The sequence below is a fragment of the Trematomus bernacchii genome, unplaced genomic scaffold (genome assembly GCF_902827165.1).
Source record: "Trematomus bernacchii unplaced genomic scaffold, fTreBer1.1, whole genome shotgun sequence".
Classification (NCBI taxonomy): Eukaryota; Metazoa; Chordata; class Actinopteri; order Perciformes; family Nototheniidae; genus Trematomus; species Trematomus bernacchii.
Window position 1 is genome coordinate 2662201 of NW_022987792.1, and position 15113 is coordinate 2677313.

General features: G+C 40.6%; 2 protein-coding genes across 2 annotated transcripts in view; one reads left to right on the top strand and one right to left on the bottom strand.

Annotated features, from left to right (window-relative positions):
* Positions 1-14695, top strand: mydgf (myeloid-derived growth factor). The gene is made up of 6 exons (XM_034149784.1): positions 1-185; positions 1453-1503; positions 1968-2029; positions 2166-2247; positions 10572-10644; positions 13661-14695. Exons 1-6 carry the CDS (start codon positions 39-41, stop codon positions 13738-13740), a joined length of 495 nt encoding a protein of 164 aa, XP_034005675.1. The 5' UTR covers positions 1-38; the 3' UTR covers positions 13741-14695.
* Positions 8983-15113, bottom strand: part of LOC117497757 (serine/arginine repetitive matrix protein 2) — a 21024-nt gene continuing 14893 nt past the window's right edge. The window contains exon 4 of the mRNA XM_034149769.1: positions 8983-9127. The gene's annotated coding sequence lies outside the window, so the exon portion shown is untranslated. The remainder of the gene's footprint in view (positions 9128-15113) is intronic.

The window sequence follows — 15113 nt, forward strand, 5'->3', positions numbered from 1 at the left end:
GAAGAAGTCCAGAACACACACTACAGAAGCAGGAAGAGATGGCGATCGTAAATAACTTGTGTGTTTTTATTAATGTCTCTTTTCTGCTCGTTTTCCTCTCTTTCTCTGCCTCTGCGGAGCGACAGAAGACGGTGGAGTTTAACGTGAAGCCGGGAGGCGTGGTGCACACCTTCACAGAGGCCGTAGTGAGTCAACATATTACTCATTAAATTGTCTTTAATTTAACATGAATAGCCTTTATAACACCACTTGTGCACCCAGCTGCTAAATCTAAAGTGTTTGTGTAACTATAATTGACTTTATGTAGAAAAGTAGGGGAATTAAGGTGAATTAAGGCTATTAAACGTTCAGATTTGTCTAGTATGCTCTCTGAATAAACCCCATTGTGCATTCATTTGTGTTTATTTTGACATTATAAGCAATTTAAACACCACACATGGACTTATCTGCTATATATAAACGTCTAGGTGTGAATATAATTGGCTTTATAAATAAATGTAGGTCAATTTAGGTAAATAAAGGCTATTAAACGTGCAGGTTTTTGTAATAAACTCTGAATAAACCCCATTGTGTATTCTTTTCTAATTATCTGACATAGAAATTAAACACATTATGATTTGTATTGTGTTTATCTTTTAATAAAGTGCAAAAACATTAAATACATACGAGTTTATCAGGATATTAGTGGTAAAAACTACATTTTGACGGCAGCCAATCAGATGCTGACACGTCGCTGCCACACCGGCTCCGCTCATTGGCTCCCGGCGTGAATACCTGAGGAACTGTTTTTTTTTTTTTTTAAACTTTATTTATTTGTAAAAAAAACACCTTGCACATAAATATGGGTCATAAAGTGCTGTACATATAAACAGAAATAACAAACAATAAATATAACATTTTTGACTTAAAATGACCACAATATAATGTTTACATTTTGAAAAAAACAAAACAATGATTCAAGGAAAAAAAACAATACAACTATTAAAAAATATATATTTATAAAGCAACTTGCGTACAGAGATACAGACACAATTTTTGCAAGACTATAAATGACAATAAAAAAAAGTAAATTCAATTAATAAATATTAAATGATAGAAAAATCTTTATTTAAAAGCATTTTTTGTTAATAAAGCATATTTTATACAAACCTGCAGCCCAGAGTGCTTTCACATAGACACAAAAACAACAATAAATAAACATTTTGGACCAAAACTGACAACAATAAAATGTAAAAAATGATTTGAAGAATAATCTTTTAAAGATTAGGGTTGATTTTTAACCAATAGATTAATTAAGTGTATACCACACAAGTACTCTTTTTTTGGTACTTGTGTGGTATACATCAGGAGCATTTTAAAAATAAAATATTAGAACTTTAGGTTAAATAAATGAATACAAAAACTGTTATCTGACTTCATTTTGATAATCATTTTTCCACTTTTCTATTTCAGAAAGAATATGAGTGCTCGTTCACTTATGCATCACAAGGGGGAACCAATGAGGTGAGTCTCTCTCTCTCTCTCTCTCTCTCTCCTCTCTCTACTCTCTCTCTCTCTCTCCTCTCTCTCTCTCTCTCTCTCTATCCTCTCTCTCTCTCTCTCTCTCTCTCTCTCTCTCATCTCTTCTCGTCTCTCTCTCTCTCTCTCTCTCTCTCTGTGTGTGTGTGTGTGTGGTGTGTGTGTGTGTGTGTGTGTGTGTGTGTGTGTGTGTGTGTGTGTGTGGTGTGTGTGTGTGTGGTGTGTGTGTGTGTGTGTGTGTGTGTGTGTGTGTGTGTGTGTGTGTGTGTGTGTGTGGTGTGTGGTGTGTGTGTGTGGTGTGTGTGGTGTGTGTGTGGTGTGTGTGTGTGTGTGGTGTGTGTGTGTGTGTGGTGTGTGTGTGTGTGTGTGTGTGTGTGTGTGTGTGTGTCCAAAAATGTGAAACAAGAAGCCACTGTTGTGTTTTTAACTCCTGTTTTTGTGCTAAACAGCAATGGCTGATGAGTGTTGGTCTGAGTGACGACGACAAACTGTTTTCCTGCTCTGTGTGGAGGTGAGACACACACACACACTCTCTCTCTCTTATTCTAGTCTACCGTGACAGCCCTAACAATTGAAGAGAACTTTATTTTGAATAAGCAAACGACTGAATATTTCTTAACTAACACTTGTTTTGTTCCTCCTGCCAGGCCTCAGGGGAAGTCCTACCTGTTTTTCACGCAGTTCAAAGCCGAGCTGAAGGGAACCAAAATTAAATTTGCCAACGCCTACGTGAGTATAAAACCCCGTCCTCTAAACATGAGTTTGTTTTATGTCGTTAGTTGATCAATAATACACTTGATTTGCATCAAGCAATTATCAAACAAAATACAAAGTGCTTTACATAGAAAACAATGGAATAAAATACCACATTTTATTATAATAAAGGACATTAAAAAACAACAGATATATAATGTGCATACTTCTAATCATTGCTTAGAAATGATAACTCTAAATAGGAGAAACAAGTCTACACATGACGTACAACTGCACAAAAAGATGGAAATTAATCTCTAAATGTAGCGGCCAAAATCATGTAGAAATAAAACGGATAATTAATTTAAAGGGGACCTATCATGCAAAATGCACTTTTTGATGTCTTTTATACATAATTATGTGTCCCCGGTGTGTCGGGGAACTCACGCAGCGTCAGGAAATAAAACCCTCTCTCTTTTCCTCCGTACCCAAATCTCTAAAAACGGGGCTACAACGGAGCTGATCCAGATTTGCGTCCGATATGACGTAATATCTGAAATGTGGACCCACGGCCCTATCAGAAACGTTGCTATCAGAAACAATGCCCGACTGTTTTGGACGTAATATGGTCGGTGTTTACATTAGCATCGCTAACGGCCCGTCCACACGGCGGCGTGCGTTGAAGCTTCAACGCTTCTGCCCATTCACTTTGAATGGGGTGACGTCACGCTTTGCCGAACTGCATTGTGGTTCCGTCGCTTCGCTTTGCTCGCTTCAAAAGTTGAGCAATGTTCAACTTTTGAAGCTTCGATGGAAGCGTCAGCCAATCAAATCATATGCCAGTACAAGCTCTAGCCAATCAAACCGCGTACTTGTGTGTCCGGGGCGGGAGATTCATGTGATTGGTTGTTGGTCGAGTTTCAGACACGCACGCCGGCAAGCTTCAACGCACGCCGCCGTGTGAACGCTGCGTAACACTCAGAGCTAACCTGTACTGGAGAGCATGTGGGCGGTGGTGGTGGCGAAGTCGATAGGGACTTGGCTTTTGGCAACTGGAAGGTCACCAGTTCGAGTCCCGGCAAGACCAAGTGCTACCAAGGTGTCCCTGAGCAAGGCACCGTTCCCTACACCGCTCCCCGGGCGCCGGACACAGCAGCACACTGCTCCTAACACTAGGATGGGTCAAATGCAGAGGAACAATTTTGTTACATAGTACCTGTACTGTGAAATGACAAAAAGAGCAATTTATTTATGTGTGTCAAGAAGCAGGAAATCAAAAAAAGGAACTCACCTTGTGATAAACCTGCAAGAGAAAAAGCATTTGAGCTCCATACTGTTTCAGAAAGAATCCTTGATGTGGTTTAGAACAGGATGGCGTTTTATCACAGCAGAATTTAACTTTATCTCCGGTAGAATTCTGATCAGGCATTAGCTCCGCCTCCTGTTTTTTTTTTTTTTTTTTCAAGCTAAGGACCCAAGATCCGTGTTTCTCTAACAGGGCTGCAAAAGAGGGGTTTGAGCAGTATGAGGCATGGCTACAACGGGTGAACTGTTTGGTATTTGAAGCAAACTTCACAGACATGTTTTGTATAGGTATGGCCCTACAATATATTTTTCCAATAATAGCTAAATCCCCTTGTCACTTACTCGATTAGCTCGTAAAAACAAGTAGACTTTCATCAAAGTTTAACTCAAAAATGGAAGAAAAAATAACTTTTACATGTTTCTTGATGCTCCATCAGACTTAAAATCCCAATTCGATGCAAGTTCTTCTTTATAAAATCCCAACAAACTTCATGTTTTAAATAAGTGCATTACCCTTGTCCTCAATAGTACAGTAATCCGTTGGCAGCCATGTTGGCCCACATCCTGCAGAGTGTGGCTGCTGGAGTTTCACCGCATGATAAATCTCCACAGTTTCATCTCCTCAGCTTTTTCTCCTCCCGAGTGATTAGTTGTGGGACTTGTGTTGCAGCAGGACTCACAAAGACAAAGTGTAGTAAAAGGAAAGTTCCTCCTCCTCCTCCTCCTCCTCCTCCTCCTCCTCCTCCTCCTCGACGTCTCTGCACACTTTTAATGCTTCCTGTCAGAGTCTAAAGCTTCTCGCCCCCAAAAACAAGTTTAGACGTCCGGATTCACAGCGTCTGCACAAATGTCGGAAAATAAAAGGCAAAAACAGGGACGATGAACATTTTTGCGTATCCTGCAAATAATACAGCATCCACTGAAATACATTTGTCAGGCGGAGGGAGAGATTAAGGCAGACATTTTCTGTCTTCTGCAGTTTTTGTACTTTGCTTTTATTCAATGCAGAGCTGGTAGCTGTCAGCTTCTAAACTCTGATCCTCTCCGCACGTAATGACACAATTTGGTATTGTGCAAAAGGAGGCTTTTTTTCCTGCTGAACATTCGAAGGCTTTATTGTCTGGATCTGCAGGCTCCTTTAACAAAGCAACATACAATACACACAAGACATGAAAGGGGGGGGGATTGTGGGGGAAACTTCTGAAGCAATTGGAAACAGGACTCAGAGAGGCACGAGGAGAGCTGGAGCTTTGATGGCAAACACTGACGGTTTATTTGGAGTTACGGCCGGAGAATTGATGAGACAGGTGGTGTGTCACGAGTTGACACAGCGGTTGCCAAACCAATTCTGAAGAACTCTTTCTGTAGCTCAAGGTTTTAACTAGTTCGGAGTGTAATAATCAACATTCTTCATCAGCGAGACTAAACAAATATGTACCCTGAATCTAACTAGAGCTCTCGTCCATAGGCAAGAATGTGCGCCAGGGAACCTTCGTCCCTGAACAGTAAACAGGGGCTTGTGCTCTGTCATAGACTGGCAACAACAATGCGCCCAAGCTGCTCCTCCTTAAGAGAGATAGCAGCAATACCCAAGGCCGTAGAACTATGCCACGGGAAAGGAGACAGTGAGGGGAGAACATGATGAACTGTGTCGAAGGTTGAATACCTAAGCAAATTATTCCCCAACACAGATGACTTAAAGGGGACCTATCATGCAAAATGCACTTTTGTACGTCTTTTCTACATGAATATGTGTCCCCGGTGTTCCAGGGAACTCACCAAGTGTCAGAAAACACAACCCTCTCTATTTTCCTCCATACCCAAATCTCTAAAAAAGGGGCTGCAACGGATCTGATAAAAACTGATCCAGATTTGAACACTGTCCTGACGTCAGGACGGTGGCGCTACGGCTATTGGGCCAACTCCACCAATCAGGAGGAGACAGCCACGGCCATTGTCGTTCGAAAGCGCTGGAGACGCTGTAGTACATATGCCAGGCCTGTAAGTGGCGCTGTAGTCTACCACAAAAGCAGCGAAGAAGACTTCCCGCCCATAGTTACCATGGTTACCCTTCTGTTTATTCTCCGCTGTGGCTTTTTTTCTCCCTCCCCGAGGCAAGCGTTTGCTCCCGCTGCTTTAATTCAATGCAATCCCTCCCCGTCGAGGCAAGCACTGTAATTCTCTCCGGTTAGTCCACCAGCAGATGACAAACACCCACCTCTCCGCCTCTTCCAAGGAACGAGGGGACCGTGCGGCAGAGTTTCAGTTTCAGTTACTTTCGCCGGTCAAGATGTCCGTTAAAGTTTAAATCTTCCGAACAAAATTAGAAAAGTGCCGGTCAAAGATCTTCTTTGTTATTTATTGAGCTTTAAAACAAATGAATAACGACTCTATATAATAAAACACGGAGGACGGAGATCTCTTTTCTCCCCCTCTTCTGACAGCCCAGCAGCTGATCAGAGCACGTCTCCCCTCTCCTGCAGGGGGGCGTGGTCAGCAGAATCAGACCCGTAGACAGCAAACAGCACATAGAGCGAAATGAGGCATGGCTAAAATGCATGATCTGTTTGGTATTTTGAAAACAGAAACGTATAAATATACCTTATATAGGTATGGCCCTACAATATATCATTTAAATATAGCATGATAGGTCCACTTTAATGTTGCAGGTAAAATGCAGGAGGAAGAAGGAAACTATATAAATCAAGATGGAATGCATACGTATATCGGTAAAATGCATTGAAGATTTATCTATAAAAAAAATTATTAACAGGATTTCATCAAAGTCACGTAGACAGAACGTTTAACCTCATGTGCATCAAAGATTCATTTTCTTTCTCAACTCATCAAATTATTGTCATTCATCCATTGATTGACCTAGTTGTTAATCTTTTTAAAACGTCCCCAGAGCCCAGAGGAGAAGCCTGACGAAGACTTTTAGTTTTCTATTTAGTTTTGGTGCGACTGAAATGAAGGAAGTTGAAGAAGATAAAATGAATAAATATGTTTGTGAAATGCATGAAAGATTTCGTGGAAAAATTGGTTATAGAATAGCAGATAAAAAACGTTTTCCACCTAGAGCCAGAGATCGAGGTCTGACCAAGATTTTCATTTTCTAAAGATGTAAACATTATACCCAGCATGCCCTTTTTGAAAATCCTTGAAATGATGAGCATCAGAGGGTAAACACAAGGACCTTGTTTCAATCAGGAGAGACTTCATTTTGTTAAAGAACATTTATTGACACATATGATGAATGTTAAGTCTTTGGCGATTAGACCCCGATCCTGAAATCGTATATCTAAAGGGGGAAATGCAGCCGTGAGCATATAGGGAACCCCCCGGGGTCTAGACACGGGTGATGATGCTGAAGATCTGGATTTGATGAGGAGATGGGATGAAGAGGGGATGTGATGAGGTCTTTGGATTAGCTCTCCTGGCACTGGATGTGATGAAAGGAGGTGGATGGGGAGGAGGCGGGCGGCAGCATGAACACCTGAAATCACGCTGACTGCAGGAGAGAGGAGAACCATTTTAAAGTTTGGCTGCAGCACGATGATTGGCTGCTGAGATTGAGGTGCATGTAATAGGTTAACAGAAAGCCTGTGATGAGCTGATTATAAGCAGCTGCGGAGTGAATGTATCCCAGTCTTCCTGAAAGAACTTCATATGCCTTTTTTTCAATACACATGGGTCAGTGTAAGAGCTTCAATTCATATATTTTGTGCAAGCATTGAAAGGATTTTGATTTGTATTTCCTGAGTACTTTCTTCACATCCCCTCCAAACACTCACATCTCCATGGAAACCTTTGATCGCTCCACATGTTGCTGTACGTTTTTAGATCCTTTGTCATTTGATATTGGTTCAATCTATGTCAGTAACAGTACTACATATATAGTGCTGTTATACCAGTGGCGAACCGTGTCTATCACAACTGGACCTAATGTAGACACTCGGAGGGTGTTTCTCGCGGTCTTAAAATCCCCACAATGCTTTGCGCACGGACCAATTTCCCCAAATCTGTGGCGGAAGATGTAAGGCGGGGCCTCTCATATGACGCACACCTGCCTGCACACTTGCTTGCCTGTTCCACTCTTTGTTTTCCGAATGCCAGGAAGTATTCTTGCCTAGCTTCTGAAGCAAGTGACTCGGAAGACATGTGCTACCAAGCAAGCGTACTCGATATTGAGAAACACCCGGAGTCTACACATGTGCAGCCTCGAAATTTCTCGCTACGAAGTACGCCGGGCTCGGTAGAATTCCAAGTATGCTGGATATTGGAACAGTCCTTCAGCGGGACTCGATGACGTAGTATGCTTGAAATAGTGGCTCTGGAGCAGCTTTACTCGACATTGAGAAACACCCCAGGTGTGTCCAAACTATGGCCCGCGGACCATTTTAAATCGGCCCTCAGCAAATTAAAAAAGTATAATGACTTAAAGTGGACCTATCATGCTATATTTGAATAATATAGTGTAGGACCATACCTATATAAGGCATATTTATACTTTTTTTTTTTCAAAATACCAAACAGATCATGCATTTTAGCCATGCCTCATTTTGCTCAATTTGACAATTTCTAGCTCTGGGCAGATTCAGTGAGAACAGCACCATCTACTGGCCTGACATATGCACTACAGCGTCTCCAGCGCTTTCGAACGGCAATGGTCGTGGCTGTCTCCTCCTGATTGGTGGAGTTGGCCCAATAGCCGTCCTGACGTCAGGACAGTGTTCAAATCTGGATCAGTTTTTATCAGATCCATTGCAAATTTATAGAGATTTGGGTATGGAGGAAAATAGAGAGGGTTGTGTTTTCTGACACTTGGTGAGTTCCCTGGAACACCGGGGACACATATTCATGTATAAAAGACGTACAAAAGTGCATTTTGCATGATAGGTCCCCTTTAAGTATAATAAACTTCTGCTTGTCTTGTATTGTACTTCTTAAATATATATGTTCAAATATATTACACACTAGTATTCATGTGTTAATAAGACCAATTTTCAAAAATAAATTCGGTCAATTCAAGTTGAAAACATGTTCTAATAAATCTAAGTTGATAATAAAAAAGCCCAATAACACATTTACATAACAACCTTGAAACATACCCTTCATTTTTCCTCTTATGATAATCACTCTGAAGCTTTTGTTTTAAGGAATGAGCTGCTAACGAAATAAATGAAACCCTCTGGAGAGCTGAGAGCTGTTTTTTTCTTACAGCATTCTCAAGTATCAAGAATAATTTACCTACATTGGATTTTTCCAACTTATAACTGATACCTCGCCTCTAGTGAGTGGCCCAGCCCTTCGTATATTTGTCTGTATGTGGCCCTCAGTGGAAATAGTTTGGATCCCCCTGCTCTAGACCCACCTTTGACAAACCAACACAGGGCACCAGACGGTCAAAAAAGATTTTATTTCTCCTGGAAGTGGATCTGTCTGTGCACATAATGAAGGAGGAAGGTTAATGTCTGCAGCTCGCTCTCTGATGGACCTCGACACGCCTCCTTTCATCAGCAAGGGCACGCCTGAAACTCTGTCATTAGCCGGAGCACATGTTCCTCCTCCTCATCCTCATCTTCCTCCTCCTCCTCTTCGACTCGGTGCCCTGCAAGCAGACGAAACACAGAAGGAAAAACAACTTTAAATGACGCGACAAAAATAACCTGAACACCTGACTCCCCCGCACGGCGTCTCCTTGACCTTGTCGCCTCATCTTCCTCCTACTCTCAGGGAAATATGCCGGTAGAAAAACAGCAACTGTTACAACAAGTAAGCCTTCTCAGAGGAGGGAGAAGTACTCAGATCTTCTACTTAAGTAAAAGTAGAAGTACTCAGATCTTGTACTTGAGTAAAAGTAGAAGTACTCAGGTCTTGTACTTGAGTAAAAGTAGAAGTACTCAGATCTTGTACTTGAGTTAAAGTAGAAGTACCAGATCTTGTACTTGAGTAAAAGTAGAAGTACTCAGATCTTGTACTTGAGTAAAAGTAGAAGTACTCAGGTCTTGTACTTGAGTAAAAGTAGAAGTACCAGAGTGTAGGAATACTCTGTTTCAGTAAAAGTCCTGCATTCAAAATGTTCCTCATGTAAAAGTATAAAAGTATTATCATCAAAATCTAGTTAAAGTAGCGACAGTAAAAGTAGTCATTGTGCAGATTGGTCCATTTCAGAATAATATATATGATATGTTTTATAATGATTGATCATTAAAGTGTTCTCAAAGCTGGTAAAGGTGCAGCTAGTTTGAATGACTTTGTATACTGCAGGGTAGCTTGAGGATTTACTCCAGGTGGAACTAAAGTCTGATTTAACACTTGGTTATATTTCACATCATTCATCCACATCTGTAAAGTAACTAAAGGTATTAATACATGTAGTGGAGTAGAAGTACACCATTTACCTCTGCACTGTAGTGGAGTAGAAGTACAAAGTAGCATACATGGAAATACCCAAGTACAAGTACCTCAGTATTGTACCTAAGTACAGTACTTGAGTAAATGTACTACCACTGCTTATTCAAAGTATTGTGAATATATAATATGCCATATGTGCCAAATATGGAAATGCTTTTAACCTGCATTCACTCTAATGGCCACCAGGGGGCGACTCCTCTTGTCTGATTGTATAGAAGTCTATGAGAAAATGACCCTGCTTCTCACTTGATGTATTACTTCAGTAAAACAATGTTGTCGTGAGTTAGTTCTTTTAATCTGTAGTTTACGGTCTTCTTTAATACTTAATTATGTTCATTTGTTAAATTCAAGTCACAAAGACGATAAAGCAGGGTAATAGTTAAAGGCGGGGTTAACGTGTGATTGACAGGTATTGTTATTACTAAAGTGTTTTTGTCCTTATATTGTAAACCCTTTCACGGTGGGTTTTCATTCCAATTAAGTTAATTTTTTGACTCCTTATTATCACCTGACACCCCCGCGCAGCTTCTCCTTGACCTTCAGCACATCCTCCTACTCTCCTCTGTGAAATAACAACAGCCCCTCTTCCTCCTCTCATCCTGATTTCTTATTCTCCTCGTCATCCTCTTGTTTTCCAGTCTCAGACGGCGGGTGCAGGACACAGCGACGTGCCTTTGAAGCCGGAGGAGTTCACCATCGGAGAGTCCACAGGTGAGACATTGATTGTGTTTTTCAAAGCGTTCAATCAACTCCCTCAGCTCGTCACGTCAATCTCCCCCTCCTCTTTTACCCCCTCCTCTTCATCACGTTGCCAGTTCCCCGCTGATTTCCCTCTAAAAGCGCACGCTCCAGCTGAGAGTGGGTTGCCATTTGTCCCCGTAGTATTGTTTGTTGTTATTCAGTTTCTGCACAAATCCCCCTCGGTGGCACAAGTTTCCAGACTGTGATTAGCAGGATTTGACAAGTCACATAGCAACACACTGTAACGGCAGATTAGTCGTGACAGAACACAGGCTTATAGACTCAGTTTCCATCAGCAACCATCGCACACTTTATGATAATCCCCCTCCTCTGAGAGACCTCGGGGGAAACACTTACAGTCATAATGTCAAGATTTAATCGCCTTTACAGCAGTACAGTAGGTGAATTGCTTTTTTAACGATGCAATATACATCAACGAACTAACTCGCAACCAAGCAGACCTTTTCAAAATCTGGGAAGTTAGAACAATTACCCCTCTCATTACATTACATTTCACTTGTTAGACACTTTTATCCAAAGCGACTTACATACATTCGGTACTGTGGACAATCCCCACAGGAGCACTTTGGGGTGAAGTGTCTCAGGGACACAACGACATGCTGACTGCAGTGGGACTCGAACTTTCTATCCCCTGATTCAAAGTCCAGCGCACTAAGTTCAGCGCACTAGCTCACTGAGCCACAGCCTCCTCTCCTCTATACTTTTAATGACCACACGTTGGCTATCATTGTCCGTTTTTGAACAGCGACACAAGCCGTTATTCTGTTATTGTTCTAATACTGGCTATCAGGGGTAATCAATACTTATGTTTAACAAGTTGTCAAATCAGATCATTGCAAGAAACACGGTGTTAAAGTATGCCGGTAGAAAACAGCAAATGTTACAACAAGTATAGGCCACCCATTCGAAGTGTTTTGAATAAATAATATGCCATATGTGCAAAACTCCTCTCGTCTGATTGTATAGAAGTCTATGAGGAAAATGACTCTGCTTCTCACTTGATTTATTACCTCAGTAAACATTTATACAATGGATTTATAGTCTCAAACTGTAGTCGTGAACCCTCTTTAATGCAACATGATGTCAATTTAGTTTATAAAGTCACATTTGGAGTAAAATGGACGATGAAGCAGGGTGTAGTTAAAGGCGGGGTTAACTTGTGATTGACAGGTCGCTACCAAAGTGTTTTTGTCTAACCCTTTCACGGTGTGTTTTCATCCCATTAAAACTAATTGTAAGGTTTTTGTCACCATATATCTTGTTCGGTGTCTTGATGTACTTTTCTTTACCCTCATCTTAAATTTGCTTTGAGAAACCAAGATGGTAGTGACTTAAACACCAAACTTAAGGCTTCAAAATCAAAACCTAGTCGTTATATAATCAATGCTAAGTCGATTTCAGGGTTTGTAAGTCCGGTCTAGTGTAGGAGTTTAAACTGGGTTGATTTTGACAATTATAATAATTATTAACATTGAAAATATCCAATAAATGTCTCCCCTTAAAAGCCCCCACACTCCTTTGTTGAACCTTGTCAAACCTAATTGAAAGTCGACAGAAACAAAATAAAACTCATTAAAACCATCTTTGCTAATCTCTCCAACCATCACCAGCTCTGCTCCGACAGTATGAGAGAGAATGAGAGAGACTGAATAAGCATCAGATACAAAAGAAGAAGCAACCAGCGTAACATTTCCTCTGTTTACTAACCCTGCTTTCTGCTGAGTTTGTACGTGACACAGCAGAAAACCACAGAAGCGCTTCCCTGAAAAACCTCCATGCACGCAGTCATTTTCGTGGGAAAGGGTATTAGTCGACCTGAAATACTCTGCGAAATCCAATTACATGTTTTCCTTTGACCCTCTGCATCTTATTCAACAATAAACAAAGAAACACTATTTTCCTCCACTACATATTCTACACCATGAGCCGGTTCCTTTTTCTTGCCTTAGTGAACAGAACCATTGCATTTTGGTTTGATATGTCCGATATGAAACCATAAGTGTCACCTATTGCAGCAGGAGAAATTAGCAGCTGTTACTCTCCCTCCCTGTAGATGGCGTACAATTTACATCTGCAGATTTAAAGGGGCCCTATTAAGCTTTTGGGGTTTTTCCCTTTACTGTAACGTGTTATAGGTTTTTGTAAAATGTTCTAAAATCTCAAAGTTCGGGAACATAGTAACATCACTATGTAACACTCGAGCTTCTATTGGCTAACGCTCCAACACATTGTACGTGATAGGCTAAGGGGTGGGACATCTCTAAGCGGTTGATCAATCACAACATAGCCGGCCAGCTAACCAATAAGAGCAGACTGGGCTCTGGTTTCAGACAGAGGGTGAAAAGAGGTGCTGCAGCACAGGCAGTATGAGAAAAATAAAGAGCTTTTTGAACATTAAAGCATGGAGACATGTCCCAGTAGAGACACTACATACTGATATACACCTGACCATCAGCAGGAGAGGACTCTTTAAAGTAGAGACACTACATACTGATATACACCTGAACATCAGCAGGAGAGGACTCTTTAAAGTAGAGACACTACATACTGATATACACCTGAACATCAGCAGGAGAGGACTCTTTAAAGTAGAGACACTACATACTGATATACACCTGAACATCAGCAGGAGAGGACTCTTTAAAGTAGAGACACTACATACTGATATACACCTGAACATCAGCAGGAGAGGACTCTTTAAAGTAGAGACACTACATACTGATATACACCTGAACATCAGCAGGAGAGGACTCTTTAAAGTAGAGAACCTGAAAATGAGCCGAATAGGGTCCCTTTCATTAAATGATATGCTCCTGTTACTTTACTGCCGTTAAACTGGTCCTGCAGGTCTTAAAATGCTGCCTCTGCAGTCACATGACACTCGGCTGCTTTGCATCAACGACGCTGTGTTTTGGTTTTAATATCGTCTGTGACTGTGATGTTCTCTCCTCTCTCCTCTCTCCAGTGACCCACACAGATGGAAAGTTCAGCGCACAACTGTCCAAGCTCACCGCCATCGGACAGACGCGACACGACGAGCTGTGATTGGTCAGAAAGTCAGACGCACGGCATCTTCAGTCTGAGCACCGAGGAAAAGGATTTTACAGCAGCTGGATAAAAAGAAAACGAACTGAGAGCTCAAGAATCAGGCGAATGTCATTTATTTTTTATCTAACAAAGATATTTATGATGCAGTTGAATAAAAAGTCTTGATTGTATAATGGAAATCTTTGATAGATTGAAACGTTGCGCATTTATTGCCCAAAAAAATGCTGATATTCTGTCGGTTTTTAAGCTCTGAGTGCGTGTTTCAGCTTAATGAAGGATGAATTTATGAATGGGATAAAACTGATATTGCTTTTGCAGTACTTTGTGTTTGAGTACATGAATTCCCTTCCCTCTACAATGTATTTGAAAATACTGTTGAGTATCCACATTTTGTTTTACTGCACACTGTCCCAGTTAAAACTCTGTTAAAGATTAAAGAGCTTCCATAGTTTGGTTTCTGACGATATAAGATTTACACGCAGCACATCTGCTTGATCCTGGGGGAGGGCTGTGAATGTATGGAGGATTTTGTGTCTGGCGGGGGGTTGTAGAGTATAGATAACACATTTAGAGTAGCGAGGGGATTTATCCATCTCCTGTAATCCTGAGAGGAAAGTGAATAATCTGCAGTAGCGTCGTCATCATCATACACACATAAACAATTACATTTCCTCAGATCCTCCATGCGCTCTGTTTCTATTAATCTGCTCTACATCGCTGCAAGCAAACATTTTACCCCCCTAAATTACCAATTTGTACGACTTTGAATAATTGTTTTGTTATGTTTGTGGTTTTTGGCCTGAAGGGATACTTGTTGAATAATGATATTAAGAGAAATGTGTGCAGAATATACTGAGGATTAGTGCTTTTTTTTAGATAACTCTCAGTCTAAATGTGAAATCATTGATCTGAGAATATAATAAAAGTACAGATGCTCCCTCTTGGTTAATAAGTGCTCACATTGGTCTTTTTTTTAACGTTTTTTTGAGTGGATTCGTCATTTTTTTCGTGCAAAATGACTCAATTTCTAGAAACGTATGAGCAATTCTCTGGTTAACACAATATTTAAAAGGTTTTTTGCACTATTCTTTTATGGAAATGTTTTTAAAACAACTCATAAATGTGTCCTTTTGTTATTCTATTTTCATGCTGAAGACCTATTTCGGAGAAAAGTATGATCACATTGCTGGTAAACACACGATTTAAAACCTGGCTTTTGCACGGAAACTCAGTTTTACGAATCTGTCAATTAAATCAAATAAAACGGATTCATCAATAATATCATATACAGTACGTGTTAGGAGACTATGGATTGTTTTTTTGGTTATAAGTATAAATAATTTCTCTATTTTACTTTTATTTACATTATT